General features: G+C 49.8%; 6 protein-coding genes across 6 annotated transcripts; 2 read left to right on the top strand and 4 right to left on the bottom strand.

Moving 5' to 3' along the window:
* Nucleotides 1–184: 184 nt before the first annotated feature.
* TERG_03284 (uncharacterized protein) lies at nt 185–3,131 on the top strand (the record flags this gene model as incomplete). The annotated part of the gene is made up of 7 exons (XM_003236187.2): nt 185–519; nt 576–784; nt 846–945; nt 1,003–1,044; nt 1,097–1,327; nt 1,378–1,678; nt 1,757–3,131. Exons 1-7 carry the CDS (start codon nt 318–320, stop codon nt 3,129–3,131), a joined length of 2,460 nt encoding a protein of 819 aa, XP_003236235.1. The 5' UTR covers nt 185–317.
* A 153-nt stretch (nt 3,132–3,284) lies between these two features.
* Nucleotides 3,285–4,689, bottom strand: TERG_03283 (uncharacterized protein; the record flags this gene model as incomplete). Its single annotated transcript, XM_047748060.1, has 3 exons — nt 3,285–3,700; nt 3,806–4,231; nt 4,317–4,689. The coding sequence occupies 3 exons, from the start codon at nt 4,687–4,689 to the stop codon at nt 3,285–3,287; spliced, it is 1,215 nt and encodes a 404-aa protein (XP_047604034.1).
* A 562-nt stretch (nt 4,690–5,251) lies between these two features.
* TERG_11977 (uncharacterized protein) lies at nt 5,252–5,727 on the bottom strand (the record flags this gene model as incomplete). Its single annotated transcript, XM_047751006.1, has 2 exons — nt 5,252–5,296; nt 5,383–5,727. The coding sequence occupies 2 exons, from the start codon at nt 5,725–5,727 to the stop codon at nt 5,252–5,254; spliced, it is 390 nt and encodes a 129-aa protein (XP_047605895.1).
* A 108-nt stretch (nt 5,728–5,835) lies between these two features.
* On the top strand, nt 5,836–9,751 carry TERG_03282 (uncharacterized protein; the record flags this gene model as incomplete). The annotated part of the gene is made up of 4 exons (XM_047748059.1): nt 5,836–6,392; nt 6,470–7,755; nt 7,804–8,685; nt 8,742–9,751. The coding sequence occupies exons 1-4, from the start codon at nt 6,229–6,231 to the stop codon at nt 9,749–9,751; spliced, it is 3,342 nt and encodes a 1,113-aa protein (XP_047604033.1). The 5' UTR covers nt 5,836–6,228.
* A 259-nt stretch (nt 9,752–10,010) lies between these two features.
* On the bottom strand, nt 10,011–11,197 carry TERG_03281 (uncharacterized protein). Its single transcript, XM_003236184.2, has 3 exons — nt 10,860–11,197; nt 10,431–10,655; nt 10,011–10,365 (listed from the first exon to the last, which is right to left on the bottom strand). Exons 1-3 carry the CDS (start codon nt 10,974–10,976, stop codon nt 10,060–10,062), a joined length of 648 nt encoding a protein of 215 aa, XP_003236232.1. The 5' UTR covers nt 10,977–11,197; the 3' UTR covers nt 10,011–10,059.
* A 607-nt stretch (nt 11,198–11,804) lies between these two features.
* Nucleotides 11,805–14,739, bottom strand: TERG_03279 (uncharacterized protein; the record flags this gene model as incomplete). Its single annotated transcript, XM_003236182.2, has 3 exons — nt 11,805–12,473; nt 12,531–14,431; nt 14,514–14,739. The coding sequence occupies 3 exons, from the start codon at nt 14,737–14,739 to the stop codon at nt 12,456–12,458; spliced, it is 2,145 nt and encodes a 714-aa protein (XP_003236230.1). The 3' UTR covers nt 11,805–12,455.
* Between the last annotated feature and the right edge of the window lie 1,636 nt (nt 14,740–16,375).

Here is a 16,375-nt window from a genome sequence, read left to right as displayed (position 1 = left end):
TGCCACTTATCGAGCAAATACTGTTGATGCTGGGTCGCTGTCGTCGTGTAGTTTCTTGTCTGCTGGACACCCGTATAGTTGAGCTAACATACATGACCATTAGTTAACTAGTTAGTTTGCTGGCTTCAAGTCGACACTAATTGCGGCGCCGGGCAAACTCCGGTCGAAACACCAACAACCGAGCGGCCAGGGACGAAAGCAGGGCGAAGATCAGTATAAAAGGCACGGCAATGCTGCAGGAACCATCAGGACGAGAAGAAAAAGGTCTCTGATATGGTCACTGGCTGGCTGTCTCGTTGCTCTACTCTGCCTCTGCCATGTCTACTACGCCCGTCTTGCGCGCCAGCAGTGCGCTCGCTCGCAGCTTTCTTAGAGCGCCGGCATGGCGCGCTGCTCGTCAGTATAGCCGGCCGGCGCTGGCGGGGTTAAACAAGTTTCTGAAGGTGTCCGAGGAGGTCGAGGATGCAATTGCTACGGGGAAGCCTGTCGTTGCGCTGGAGACAACCATCTACACCCATGGTATGCCCTAGTTATATGCTACAAGCCAATGAGATTATACTAACTGATGTCGGTAGGATTCCCGTACCCTGATAACGTGGATCTTGCCATGCGTCTTGAGTCCATAGTGAGATCGAAAGGCGGCGTGCCAGCTACTATTGGGGTTATTGACGGCGTTGCTCGCGTTGGGATGAATCAGACGGAGTTGACAGAGCTCGCGTCGACCTCACAAAGGACAAAAGTGCACAAGGTATCCCGCCGGGACCTTGGATACATCTGTGGAGCTGTAAGGGTGGCTTTTGTACGCAGTGGTTATTGCCTGGCGTTGATGTTGACCCTTATCCTAGGGCATTCGGGGAAGCCTGATGAACGGCGGAACCACGATTGCTGGGACTATGATTCTGGCTCATTTGGCAGGAATCAAGGTCTTTGCTACTGGAGGACTAGGTAGGCCATCTACTTAACTATATACGTTATTGCAGAGCATTTCTAATATGCGTATAGGCGGTGTACACCGTGGAGGAGAGACTACCATGGATATCTCAGGTGAGATCCTCCAAACTCAGGATACAAGGCTGAGATACTGACATTGTACCAGCCGATCTCACTGAACTGGGCCGTACACCAGTTGCTGTGGTCAGCTCTGGCTGTAAGAGCTTCCTAGATATCCAGCGGACTCTTGAGTATCTAGAGACCGAAGGTGTTGTTGTTGCTGCCTTTGCAGACGGACGCAAGGGAGATATTGATTTCCCAGCATTTTTCACTCGTGACAGTGGTATTAAAGCACCCAGGGTCATCCAGAATGCTCAGGACGCTGCTGCTATCATCTGTAAGTCTTTGCATCTTATATCAAGTTTGCTCCATCTAACTTCTTTCCAGATGCTCAGTCACAGCTGCAGCTCAAGTCTGGTATGCTCTTCACCAACCCGGTGCCAGAAGAGCACTCGTTCCCCAAGCCAGAAATGGATGCTATCATCTCTCGAGCTATTGAACTTGCCCATATTGAAGGCATCCAGGGGAGTGACAACACTCCCTACGTCTTGGCAAAGATTGAAGAGCTCAGTGGTGGACGTAGCGTGGCTACAAACAGAGCCCTCGTCGAATACAACGTAGAGGTTGGCACCAAAGTAGCTATCGAGCTTGCAAAGCTGGAATCGGAAAATGGCAAAGATGTGGATGGGTGAGCTGGCACTCCTTTGGTCTTTACTGGGGGCTACGAGGACTAGCAGGCTGATTGTTATGTTCGTTTTCTTATTAGATATAGCAGTGTAGCTGGCAACATTTCAATAAATCAAGCTCATGTCGAAGAGAGTCAAGATAGTGTCCAATCCTCTGTTGAATTTACAAATACTCCTTCAACACAGGAAGTTGAACAAGAAGAGCCAGAGCTGCTGGTAGCAGGCTCTCTTGCAGTTGACCTAGCCTGTGACTATACACCGCTATCAAATGGGCCTTCAGATGGTTCACCGAAGCTACAAACCTCAAACCCTTCAATCATAACCCAGACTCTAGGAGGTGTTGGACACAACGTAGCCCTTGCAGCAAGTTATATGGGGAGCTCCGTGATGTTCTGCAGCGTGGTTGCAGACGATATCAGCGGCCGAAGTGCCTTGGACACAATACAAGACGCATACAACCCTTTCTTCCAATCCGAAGGCATCCAGCTACTCCCGTCGGCTCCCGACGCCAGAACAGCACAATACATAGCCGTCAACGACGCCAAAAAGGATTTAATGATCGCCATGGCAGATATGAGTATCCTCGAACTGCCCGAGAGCAAGCTGAACTTCCGGGCCTACTGGGAACCGTTGATCAAGAATCAAGTGGTGCCGCCTTCATGGGCTGTTGTGGACGCAAATTGGGGATCAGAAGCCGCCAGCGAATGGATACAGCTTTGCAGGCGCCAGGGTATCAAAATTGCGCTGGAGCCTGTGTCCGCACCAAAGGCCGCGAGGCTATTTTACCGACAGAACGATACACCTAGTCACGTCCCGGTTATAAGAGCGACTGATATGGCTCCAGATAGCCATGTTATTGACCTCGCTGCTCCGAACCGATATGAATTAGCAGCTATGCATGCGGCAGCGCGAGATACAGGCCACTTTGATAGCCCCGAGTGGTGGCGGATAATTGATGCCCTCCAGCTGCCCAGTAACGGATCAAGGGTCCGTCTAATCTCACTTACAAACGCGGAGATTGTCAATGAGGGAATACCTCAGCAAACCATACAGCTTCTCCCATTAATACCATGCATACTGACCAAGCTGGGTCCTCAGGGAGTGCTGTTGACTCAGATATTGTGGCCTGGGGATGAGCGACTGACCATGAAAGAGTATGCTCCGTACATACTTGGTCGAGGACAGATAGACGAGAGCCCTGTTGGAGGAGTTTATATGCGTTTGTTCCCGCCAGAGGAAACACTCTCGGAGAGTAATATTGTCAGTGTCAACGGTGCAGGTGATACCCTACTGGGTGTAGTTATGGCTGCTCTTGGAAGAGGCGGACGAGATCAAGAAATACGGTTAGAGGATGTGATTCCAATAGCGCAGAAAGCCAGTGTTATGACGATGAAAAGCAAGCATTCTGTGAGCCCTGAGATATCTCAACTCGCTCCGTTACTTGAGTCGTTGTAATTTTTCTCAATCGCTTGAAGATCCCGGAGTTGGTATTATAGGAAATATGAAAATATGTAATCATTTCGGCTCACTATGTCCAAGTAGCAGCTAGAGCCCTTTCAGCTACAAATACATGCTATTAACAGGTATATTATGGCAACTCCCGTCCACTTACTCCTGTAGGATACTCCTCGCACTCTTACCATCGCTCACAGGTAACTTGGCAACACCGTGAAGACCATTAATACTATTTGTAACAGGATCGAAGCTCGGAGGTATATAGGTTCCATCCAACAGCCCAACCTGGAGTAAAACACTTGCCTGATCCCAGTATACATTCTCATGACATATTTTTCCTCCCCGAAAACTTACCACACTGACAATGGCTACCTCCACGGTAAGATTTGTTGGTGGTATACCCGGGAGAATCCAGGGAATCTCTTGTGTGTGTTGGAAGGATAGATACATTTCGTCGACAAGATGATCACTGCCTTTAGTCCGGGAGATAAGCCGAACCTGTAGTGAGGGTGGATTTCGAGGGATAAATTCATCCTCAAAGAATCGACGAAGTTCATCATGACCGATACCTAGAACAATGCACGTCATTTAAACTTGATTTCATGGAAGATATAAAGTATAAGGTATATAATTTGGGTATTCAGTTAAAGAGGAATTCACAAGTATATGCTAACCTCCAGTGCAAGTAGGGACGTAATTAATACGTGCCCCGTCTGCATAAGAATCCAAAGTTCCTTCAAGGTCTTTGGATGCATATTTCATGAAAAGATGTCTCTCCCACGTTGGTTCTAGGTCTGGAGTCATCTCAAATCCTTCTCTGAGACAGGATACGGTTCGTGACCAAGCTAGTCGTGCAGTAACTGGGTCATATTGTGGTAGATCGTGTTGGGCAAATCCAACTTCGGAATTGGCGTAGACATAGCATCTCTCTTTGCCTAACTTTGCTTGCCGCCCAGCTAGATGTATCTTGAGCTTAAGGGAGGAGATACTCCTGGATTCAAAGGCGGGTATATAAGTGGGATAGTATGCCACGACCGCACATAGTCTAGGCATTGGCTTCACACAAGCCTGCAGTACAAGAGATGCAGCTTCACCATACGCTGTGAAATGTTGGAAATAGGACAGATTCTATTAGCATCAGGTAATCATGTCACAGATGCACCGTAGAGTGTTCTGATGACCCACCGACTATAGCGTATCTATTCCCAAACTCCATTGAGTCCTGCAAGCTCTGAAGCTGAGAATCAAACTTCTTGGGGCTGTCCATGTATGGTAAGAATGCAGTATCAAAGCCTTCTTCTCTGAACTGATCGAATATCAAAGGATCGAAACTGATGCTGTCAGCAGCAATGACAATGTTCGGATCCGTTTCATCCCATGAAAAGCGCACTTCGCTATGATTTCCCAGCGGCTCGCTATATCGCGCCGGGCGCTTCTCCTGCAGCGAATGGCGCCGTGGATGGAGAGCTTTCGCAGCGAGTGACTTCATGGTTGGCAGGTAAGATGTAGTGAGATTATCTGGTTGACGGGGACTGAGAGGCTGAGGGAACGGAAGCATAATGACTACTTATGGGCTTTAGCATCTTGATGGTCAGCTCGAGAATTTGGGGTAGATTCGTCCCATAACTAGTTGGAGGATATCAAGCTGAATCTTAGAGTTCGTATATCAACGTCATAGTTCCAGGGGGCGAGGGTGAGGATATCCAAGGACAGTCAATCAGCACAACCAGTTGACATATTGGCGCCGATTCTAGTACCGAATGAACATTAAGAGACCGGGTGTTAAGCGAACGGCTATTATTTAGAATATTTGTATGGATTTCGTCATATTCTGCTGCTCAGATAACAGTGGCAAGAGCCTACAAACCAGCAGACTGTCACTTCTCGAGGCTCCGAATGAATAGTTATTGTGCTATAATAACGAAGATAGCACCTCTACGACAAGAGACATCTTCTGGAATTGGCTCGGGCATGCTCAACCTACTCTCTCGATGTCATATGGGGCGGGTGCACAGTATATATGCAGATCTTCCGAGGTCACAGACACCTCAGCCACAATCAAATAGTAAGTTGCTAGTGAGGTTGGTTAAGTCGTTAACTACTCAGTAGTTACCGATTGTTTAGAGTGACTCGTAGTACTCCGTCATCGCATGAAAGACACGATCCTACACCGGTAAGCAGTTAGTTAAGAGCCTGTATCAAATGTGATGGACGAAGCTGGCCATCCGCCACAGCCAGGAATAGGGCTTACCAGGCACCAGACCAGGAACCAGCCAGCAGCAAACACTGCCAGTAACCAGTACCTATCCAATCTGTAGCCGTAGCAGAGGGGCTCAGCAGTGAGCACCCCCTGAGAAACAGTTGCATCAGTGTAAGCGCCGGCACCAACTGACAGCGCCTGTCCTGCAGCACCGGCCGTCCTCTCAGGCCGCTGCCCGGCCGCCCACCAGGCCCAACCTGAAGCCGCCGAGGTTTCGCCAGGCGCCTTTGATGTCATCCCGGCCGCCTGTGGAGGTTTTCTTTTTCCTCTCGAGCCAGTACTTCGCTTGAACACTGCAGGGCTTTTTGCAGCGGGCAGGCCAATAACCGCTGGCATCTCCACCGACCATACTTGCCACAGCGTCCGTCGTACAGGCCGGTCCCATCATCGTCATGGCGGGCTTTGAGGATATAAGAAAAGCCAGCTATCGTCCGGGTTGAGGTGCGGCGAGCCTTAACTGCGTTCTCTGCGGTCTCGTTTTGGTGGTGATTTCCTTCTGCCCTGGATCCTTGGGCGTGTTGTTTTATATTGTTTGTCCTTTCATCTCCAGCCAGCGCAGACCAAGCGGAAGACGAGGGCGAAAGAGACATCTTCCTGCTGCTGGCCCAGTTCGCAGTGACTGAAGAGTTCTTTGCTTGCCCTCTTCTTTGCTTCACTCTCATTTCTGCGTCCATTGAACTATCTTTATAGCTTCGTCTTTCACCTGCGTCCCTAGACCTCAAGATCACCACCATGCGCAGCTAGCAACACCCAGCAAACACGCCGATTCTCTCCTTACCAGCACTTCAGATCGCTTCAGCAGCTCCATCCAGGCTCGTCTCCGTGAGAACCAGCAGGATGGCCGGCGTGGGAGACGCCATCGACCAGCAGAGCGGGACGGGGCAGCGCTCCAGCGGCATCTCGATCTCGACGTTTCTCGCCTCGCTCGCGACGGCCATCATCGTCTTCGCCGTCGAATTCGTTATCTTCCTCATCCTCAAGAGCAAGCTTACCAGAATCTAGTGAGTCTCTTCCTTAGTTGTATTTGTAGGCGTTGCTGGCTGGTGCTGATTGCTGACGATGCTGATCTTCGCTATAGCCAACCGCGCACATATCTAGTCCCCGAGCGAGAGAGGACTGCGCCGTCGCCAGCTGGCCTGTTTCGATGGATTATTCCTGTATTCCGTACGTCGAACTCGGAGTTCATCAAGAAATGTGGCCTGGACGCCTACTTCTTCCTGCGTTATCTACGGATGCTGCTCAAGATCTTCATTCCGCTCTCGATCGTTATCCTTCCTATCCTTATCCCCATCAACAAGGTCGGTGGCAGAGACACAAGCCCCATAGACCCGCTAGACCATGAATTTATGACTCGGTACAACGTCTCCGGGCTGGATCAGCTGGCATGGGGGAATGTCAGGCCTGAACACAGCCAGCGGTACTGGGCACACCTGATTCTTGCCGTCATCGTGGTCGTCTACGTCTGCGGCATCTTCTTCGACGAGTTCAGGGGCTATATACGCCTACGACAGTCTTATTTGACGTCTCCCCAGCACCGTCTACGTGCTTCAGCCACTACGGTGCTGGTCACCTCTATCCCCAGCAGATGGTTATCAGTTGAAGCACTTGATTCTCTGTTCGACGTTTTCCCCGGAGGTGTCCGTAATATCTGGCTTAACCGGGACCTCGACCAGCTGAACGCGAAAATCAAGCTACGAAATCAGCTTGCCTTTACTCTCGAGTCCGCTCAGACTGAGCTGATCAAGAAATGCAAGCGAGCTCATTTGAAGCAGATCAAGGCCGAAGCCAGGAAAGGGAAACAGTCAAAGGAGACCAAGCAGCAAATCCAAGCTGAAAACGATCGCAGAACTGCTCAGCTTGTTGAAGGCGCTGGTGTCAGCTCTGGGGACCCTCACCAGACAGCCCACACTGTTCAGGATCTCCTCCAACCTAAACGTCACAAAGTACAGCAAGTCGGTGCTAAGGTAGGCCACACTGTCGTAGGTGGCTTGAAGAAGATTGGCGGAAGCGTTCATCGTCCAGGTGGCCACCACCCTGCAGATACCCAGGGTAACACGGGACATGTCGCCGATGACGCAGATGTCAGACTCTCCAGCTCGTCTCAGGCCAGTCATCACCCCATGGGCATGGATGGGACCGTTTTTGACCGTCACGATGATGGTCGTCGGTTGACCTCGCCTAGTCCTGATGTCAGTGGCAGCCCAGCTCTTCCTGATACAGAACAAACCGGTAATGGCAAGAAAAAGGACGAATATGACGTCGACAAGGAGTATCCTGTGGCTTACAACGAAGAGTACCAAGAGGACGACTATGGTGAGCCCGTCTGGAAAAAATACATCCGTGAAAAGGACCGAGAGACCATGCGTCTGCCTATCTTCGGCTGGGACTGGATGCCCTCGCTCCCGCTACTAGGTAAGAAGGTCGACACCATATATCACTGTCGAAAAGAGCTTGCCCGACTGAATCTCGAGATCGAGATCGACCAACAACATCCCGAGAAGTTTCCCCTAATGAATTCGGCCTTTGTGCAGTTCAACCACCAGGTTGCAGCTCATATGGCCTGTCAAAGTGTCAGCCATCATATCCCAAAACAAATGACTCCTCGTATGGTAGAAATTTCTCCTGACGACGTTATATGGGACAATATGTCTATCAGATGGTGGGAGCGGTATATCAGAACCTTTGGTGTGATGCTAATTGTCGGAGCTATGGTTATTGGCTGGGCCTTTCCCGTAGCCTTCACTGGTCTCTTGTCACAGCTATCGTACCTAGAGAACCATTTCTCATGGCTGCGATGGCTTGGAAAGCTTCCACAGTGGTTGATATCTGCTATACAGGGAATTCTTCCTCCTCTTTTTCTCTCAATCCTGATGGCACTCCTGCCTCTAGTCCTTCGATTCTTGTCCCGGAATCAAGGAGTCCACACAGGCATGGCTATTGAACTCACTGTACAAAACTACTATTTTGCCTTCCTCTTTGTCCAGATATTCCTTGTTGTCTCAATATCTTCCGGCTTTTCAACCATAATCGACTCGCTGAAGAACGTCCTGAGTGTACCTGACCTCTTGGCCCAGAATATACCCAAGGCTAGCAACTATTTCTTCTCCTATATGGTTCTACAAGCCATGTCTGTGAGCGCGGGAGCGCTGGTTCAGATCTTCGCCTTGATCAGTTGGTTCATTCTTGCGCCTCTCCTCGATAATACCGCTAGGAAGAAGTGGGCGAGGGCAACCAATCTCAACCAAATGCAATGGGGGACTTTCTTCCCTGTTTACACCACATTGGCGTCAATTGGTATGTTCTATTGTTGTTGAATTCTCTGACTTGAAAAACTGCTAACATTTGACCAGGTTTGATTTACTGTATCATCTCGCCGTTGATCATGGTATTCAATGTGCTTACGTTCAGTCTTTTCTGGGTTGTCTATCGGTACAACACTCTTTACGTTACCAAATTCCGTTTTGATACGGGTGGGCTACTCTTCCCACGAGCTATAAACCAGCTCTTTACCGGTCTTTATGTCATGGAGATTTGCCTTATCGGAATGTTCTTCCTTGTCAGAGACGAGAAGAAAGAGGTTGCTTGTGAAGGCCAGGCTATCTGCATGATAATCGTCCTGATTCTCACTATTCTCTTCCAATACTTCCTAAACGAAGCTTTCAATCCCTTGTCACTCTACTTGCCTATCACCCTGGAGGATGAGGCTACCCAACGTGATGAAGAGTTTGCTCGTGCCCAACGTCGCAGACGCGGAATCGAGGAGGACGATGAAGAGCTGGACAAGGATGGCCAGCGTGAGGATGGTGAGAAGGACGGCTCAATCGAACTCAGTGCTATGTGTAATAATCAGCAGCAGGAGCCATCTTCTCCCTTCTTCCTCGGGTCTCGACTCAACCGCGTCAGCAGCTCACCCAAGGAGCAGAGGCGCAAATCTTGGGCGGACAGGTCATCGAACACCCGCTCGCCGTTCTTCGGTGGACGCTCTGATCCTAGCATGCCAACTATCCGGGCTATACGAAAGAAACTTGCGATGGACACCGAGTCACAGGCCCCAGCAACTCATGCTATCGGGCAGTCCCTGTTCTCAGGTATCCACGATGAACTTGAGGATCTAACTCCCGAGGAGCGTGATCAGCTGGTCCAAAGGGCATTCCAGCATGAGGCTCTACGTATGAGACGCCCAGTCATCTGGATACCACGAGATGACATGGGCGTGAGTGACGATGAGATCTTCCGTACTCAGCGGCTCACGAAGCACATCTGGATTAGTAACGAGTACCAGGCGTTGGATGGCAAGTGTCGAGCCATATTCAGTCGAAGTCCTCCTGATTTCTCAGAGGTTGACCTCATTCAACTGTGATCTGCGATTAGCAAATGGGTGGTGTTTGTCCATTCTTTTTATTGCTTAGCATTAAAGCGTGTCCTCATATTGCATACCCCTTTTCACCTAAGCTTCTTCCTAAAACTAGACCTAAGATTTCTATGCTTCTCTTTCCCGTCTCGATTTTCCCTTCTTTCCAACTATCCTTCTCTGCTAGCACAGAGTTCATAGTCACCATTTGTAATTGCCTTAAGAGACAATTAAAGAAATTTTTAAAAATTTTTTTTACCACGCTTCAAGCCTGCTGACCGATGTTCATATAAAATTCATAAACGATCAAACACGGTCTAAAACCTCCTGAGCCATCGCCTTGCCTCGTTAGCCTTTTCGTCAGAAACGTCAACATCGTTCAAAAAGACAGCGTATGCCTTTCGTTTCAAACTACGTCTGGCCACATCACAGTCTATCCGGATATCATCAATCAAGGCTTCACGGCTAACGTAATCATACTCAGGTCGGATATAGCCAAGAATAAGCAAGTTAAGAGCCGTTCCATAAAAATCAGGGAAATGATGAAATAGCGGACGTTGCCCGGATGTATCAGCAGAAATCGGAGATGATTCCATTGATAGATGAGGTAGGATGTGAATTTCCTGGGACTCAGTTAGCAATTAACTAGACGATCAAGGCTGGGAAGTAACAGGGTATGTATGCATACCACTGAGCGGACGGTATTCTTATAGAATGGGTTATAGCCGATGCTCAGCACGCAGGGAAAGATGTCAGTGCCGGTATGCGCTGGCTCGTCAGCGGCATCACTTTCAGTGCGGGTATGTTTGAACTGTGCCGGGTCCAAGGCCGTAACGCCGTAGTATACACCCAGCTGGAGGTTAGGATACTCTGACAGCGTCTCAGCTGGGATGTTTGCAGTAGGAATACCAAGCTACATGGCTCGTTAGTATTGTATCAAGCACGTTGAGCTGTATGATCAAGATTCAGCGGGGTTTGTATTGAGATTAGCGGCCCCTTCCACGGGTATTTCTGGAAGCCAGGCTGATAGTGGCGCATATCAAAAATGACAGACGGCAATACATAACAATAGCCAAAGCGCCGGACAAAAGCATAAGTGTGCAGGGCCTCTTCTCACCTCCTTGCTGCCTCTTCCGAAGCCCTTGATCACTGGCCCTGACATCCGGATGGGGAACGGGGACTCTGGCCCTGTATCGGGCCCGGCAAAGTCATCCCTTGGGCCGTCTGGTCGCATCCTGCTGCCTCTCGATCAGGCACAAAGCGGCTATCCGAGCAATGCTTTGTCTTCCGTATGGTCTCTCCCTTTTGTCCCTTTATTTTACTGATGTTTTCGTTTTCCTCTTGAACGGTTGTCGTTCTTCAGGCTTCAAGGTGCTTTTTATATCCATCAAAATTCCCGTCATGTGATTCACACCCGACAGGAGGACTTAGCTATCAAAAACTACGAAGAAACGAGGAAGAGACGAGACGAAGCGGAAAGAGAATCTCAGTGGTTTAAGCCGTCTATATGAGTAGCTGTGGCGACAATGAATGTTCTAAAAGATGTTCTTGATGAAGCCCGTGAGGCCGGATAGTCATTCGCCCTGCTTTGGCGGCTCCTCGCCCTCCTTATGCCCCTTGCCCACCATCGGCGGATACTCCTGGTCGTTGACCGTCTTCTTTGGCACGCAGGTACACCATTCGTCCTTGGGAACGCTGTCCAAAACGCTGGGGACGTGAAGACCGCATCCTCGCCACGTCTTCTGGGCTGTTCAAATCAGATAACTGTCAGCTAGTTATGCCAGAAGCTGCCCCTCCCCCGCTGTCGTTCTCGTATTCTGGCGCATGGAAGAGGAGGAGAACGAACCGCAAACCTCACAGGTAGCTGGTCTACACATTGTCACTCGTGGTGTACCTTAATATTATCGACGGTTTGCTGGCTGGCTTGCTAGGCTTTGATAGCTAGCTCTGCTCTCTCAGTTAGCTGCGGTCTGTGAGAGGGTGCTAGTTCGGTATTTTACCTTTTTGCCGTAGAATCGATCGTGCTTCCTCTGGGCCGAGGATCTAGGAAATAGATATAAACTAAGGACGCGGCAGCTATAACTAATTACTTATATATCATTTGGTAGCCTCAATTCTAAGGTGATAGCTTCAAGCTAGTCGGCGACCTCGGGCTTCGTCGGTGCTGCGACTCCCTTGTGCAGCCGCAGGGGAAGATGGGCTAGTTAAATACGGGCGAGGAGGCAGGGAAGACATTTTTTCAAAGAGATAGATTGGTTGGTTTTTGTATCTCCGTGGTGCTGGATGATCCCCAGCAAGGACCCTAAAAGCTTGGTTTGTTGGTTGGTTCGCCGCACGTTATTGTTAAGTCCAGGGTGAATCCCTTTGGCCGTCTCCCCGGCATCGATGCTGGGGATGGACGGGAAGGAAACATGGAGGAGAATAACGCATCCCCTCCTCAAGGGAAAGGCGGAAATATAGAGAGGATAAGTCATAAGAGAAGAAAAAAGGAAGAAAAGATGAAAAAAAAGAGGGACGGTTGGTCCGCTCTGCAAATGCCCAAAAAGTGTGTGACGCCGTGTTTTCCCCCAGCTGTATGTTATACCTTCGTTCCGTTACACTCCATTTTCCCCCCTAACCGCCGTCATAATAATTGCAGCTGAATGAACGTGAGGTGAACGAAAAACAAGAAAATAAATAAAACCGTTCCGAACTAGGTAACTCTCATGAACCTTCATATGCATGGCAAAAACTAGTTGGGGTAAGTTATGGCTCGAGCTCTCAATGTTTCTAAAACCAGGCAACTTACATTCATGACAATAAGCATGGGGATGTCAAAGACATCCCGTTTAACAGTCCAGCAATAGCTGCATTCGACTCTGCCGTCACGGAACCCAAGTTGGTTCATGCCAGCTTCACCAGCAATCTCACCTTTGCCCCACCGGCGTTGTCCTCGTCCGTTCGTAGTGGCTCCGTTGCTATTGATGCCGTTGAGTTCGTTTGTCTCATTACCAGCGGCTTCACCATTCTGCCCAGCGTCTGCCTCGCCGTTGCTGCCGGCGAGAATATCACTTTCAGCCTTAGTTTTGTACTTGAGCAACTTGCACGTCGTCATCACGCTGCCACGAGAGTCACCAAAGGCAAGCTTGGCAAAGTCCTCGTAGAATTCAATCACACTGTCGTCGTCCAGCAGTTCGGCGAGAAAGACAGGTTGTGTGCGTGGCGTAGCTGTTGCGCTGGAGTTGTATACCTCAGAACTGTAAGGTCTTGGAGTATAACTCCCTCGTGACGTTGAGCCTGTCATCAGACCAGACGAGCCGCCAGTGTTAACATTGTGGTTTGGCTCCTTGCCCAGTAACACTTCTTTCTTCCAGCCAGTGAGGATGCTGAACTCTTTGCCTACTGCAGCGATCTCGCCGGTTCGTCGACAGACTATTGTCGGAGTGCCACACGCGTTGATGAAGTCTTCGTACTCCCAGAGCGTGCGTTGGAAACATTTCTCCATGAATATCAGATCATCCCGGTTTAGAGTTTTCGTAGTCGCAATGAATGACGGTCGAATGGATGCCAGTGCTTTGGCAATACGCAAGGTCTTCTGTGGAGAGAAACGGCGCTGGATGAATGCCGTCAAAGAATGGAATCCGCTAGTGTAGGAGTACGGGTCCTTGACACTGTCGTAAATAGACGACGCATTCTTATGTCTGCGCCTACTGCCGAAGTTCAGATTTTGTTGCTTAAGTTGGGGCGTTGATACAACTGGCTGCTGTCTCTGCTGAGACACAGGTACTTTTTGTCTAGAGTTGAATGCCCCGGAATTTGTTGTGTCTTCAATTGTTGCTGAGCTGGTCGTCATCATCGGACTCTCGTTGGAAGCAGGGCTAGCAAAATTGGCCGGGGCGCTTTCAATGGCGAATGCATGCGGTTTGTCCGACATATTTCCCGCCATCAAATTTGCATTTGAACCGTACATACCCCTCCTATTGACGGGCACGGTTTGCGTCCAGTCATTCATACCAGATTCGCTAAACAAATAGGGAGCCTGGTTGCTAGGGCTCTCAGAAAAGCTGGATCCAGTGAGGCCGAATGTCCCGGAGCCATTTTGTCCAATTGAACCACGCTGGGCTCCGCTATCGCTAGGTGGTGTGTCACCTACCCCGGTCGCCATATGTCCAAGCATTCCGAATTCCAAAGCACCATAATGGTTCCCAAAATTCATGCTTGCGAGGTCAAAATTGAACAGCGCAGGATCGCTAGGATCAAAAAAGGCCGAATTATATTGGCCGGGAGCAGGATTTGCGGCTGATGGTGTCTCACTTGTGGATTGCGGGAGGGACGGAGAAAGGCCCTGGGTTGATAATCCTTGACCTATTTGATACGTGGGCGAAACGGGAGACTGGGAGGCGTAATTATCAGGCCCTACTGTACTGTCCTGCAGTTCGGTCTTATTTTGGGGAAAGCCATTATAATCCGGTGACTGCTGGGTGGTGTAAAAATTGGGCGAGGTTATCTGCTGAGGAGCGCCGGGTGAAATATTGGATCCATTGACATTGTTGTGTGCCGCATTTCTCTGGTTAAAGAGGGTTGCTCCCACTCCAGCCATCAACGCCTCATTTGGCGCATCATGTAGGTATTTGGCCTTCTTTCGTACTCCATCGTGGCAGGCATCTTGGAATCCCCGCTTGATACAACGCTGACATGGTCGCTCATCACCTAAATACAGCCAAAAAAAAAAAAAAAAAAAAGATACAAGTTAGTTCTAGAAATTTATGACAACATAACAGTGCCTACATACCACAAGTAAGATGGCCTCTCTGGCAGGCGTAACAAGCTCGCTTGGCTTTTTTCCTTTTAGGCCTTGAAGGGTCCTTCGCCACCTTTGCTGCAGAAGCTTTTTTCTCGGTCGCAATAGCATCGGCCATCTCCTCATTGCTCTGGATATATTGAGATGAAGCTTGCGCATTCTCGCCATTGACGGCCATGTTGTCGGGTTCCTGGCCAGTAGTTTGGTGCGGGGACATGGTATCTGAGCACTCCCGGGAGCTAGTCGTCATAATAAAAGCCTGCCGCTATAGCTATTTATATAATGTGGAGGCCTTAATTGGGGATGGAACGGCACGGTGCCTCCTCCCCCGAAGGAACAGGCACCAAAACGAAGGACGAGCGTGGATGAAACGCCGCCAACTCCGGAATCCAAGAAAACGTGTCTGGACGTCGGCGTGGTATTGCGTATGAGTGGCCGGGGGGTATTATCAGAACAAACAGTGTGTGTGAGAGCGTGTGTGAGGGACGCAAAAGCTGTGGTGGCGCTGTCAGGGAGGGATGAAGGCTTTACTGTCCAACGAGCAGAGTCTGTGTGCTTGATACTTTTCTTTTTCGGGACGATCGATGCCCACGTTCAGTGGTCCAAGTCTTGTCAACTTTCCCCGTCCAAGTGTGATAGTCTACCTGGCGCGAGAAAGACGATTATTCCTCTTGAGATGTGAGTTTCAGGATGTGGGATCGCAGTACCACGACGACGGCCCTGGATTCAACTGGTCCAGGCGAACCTTGGCTGGTTCGCTAATGCACGAGTAAAGGGTCAAGCTGAGGTTTCACAGCAGGGGAAAAAAATAACGACGCCCTTTTTGGGAGGTATGAAGGTCGAGGAAGGGCCTGCTATGGATCACGCGGCCGTGGCGAGTATAGCTCGAGTTGGAGGTCGTGCGACAAACGCGAATACCGCAAGCTGATTGAAGCTATTTCAATCCAAACAGAGATCAGAGCTCAAAGGCCAATGACATGCTCGTGCTGGCTGGCGACGATTGAAGTCGTTGAACCAAGCTTGCAAAGCTGACACAGCGCACAGACCGCAGTATTGTAAAGTCGAACAATGCAAGTCAAGAGTCAGAAGGGGGTTTGTTTGACCGGCGGAGTACACAGCAAGACTCGGCGCGGGGGTTTCGTTCGACCAAAGAGGGTACCCTTTCTCATCCGCGTCGTATTTTCACGTATGCAAGGACGAGGCTGGCGGCTGAATCCTGCAAGTACAAGAGCACGGGTGTCGACCAGATCTGGGGTGTTGATGGGAGAATAACCGAAAGCTGGGGTTCTCAGCGATGTCTGAAGAGCGAGAGCCGGGCTGCAGCGTATAATGACCTTGACATGGATACATCGAAACGAAGGAGATAATATGGGACGTCAGCGAAGAGTATATCGGCGTCTATGGTCGTCGTGGTGGTCGTTGATATTGGCGATGTCAGAAAGTCGTGGAGAGAAAGGAGAGCCAAGAAGTTTCTTCCCAGTGGGGAAAAAACGTCGAATATGGTAGCAACCGGCAGTTGATGACTTTTTGCCTGTGATAACAACTATCACCAAGGCAAGGCAGATGAGGACTGCTTGCTATAATGGGGTCTCCTTAGAATCGGTTCGACTCTCGAGCCTATAAGAGCGTAGGCCCAGTAAGCGTCAATTCGGCTTGATACCTCTCTGCCCTTTACTTTTTCTTTCCCTCTCTTCAGTCTCCGAGGGCGCACTGCTTTTCGGGCTGGCTTCTTCTTTGGTCTTTGTGGAGGAATCCCCACCAATGTCCCCAGTGCTAGTCGTCTCTAGTTAGCGACTTACGGCTAAAAGGCCGATGGGCTCTCCTCACGCGACTTTATCTTCCCTCGTCTCTGA

This window comes from Trichophyton rubrum, assembly GCF_000151425.1.
Source record: "Trichophyton rubrum CBS 118892 genomic scaffold supercont2.3, whole genome shotgun sequence".
Lineage (NCBI taxonomy): Eukaryota > Fungi > Ascomycota > Eurotiomycetes > Onygenales > Arthrodermataceae > Trichophyton > Trichophyton rubrum.
Note: the sequence above shows the minus strand (reverse complement) of the source record. Positions and strands in the feature narration are given on the sequence as shown.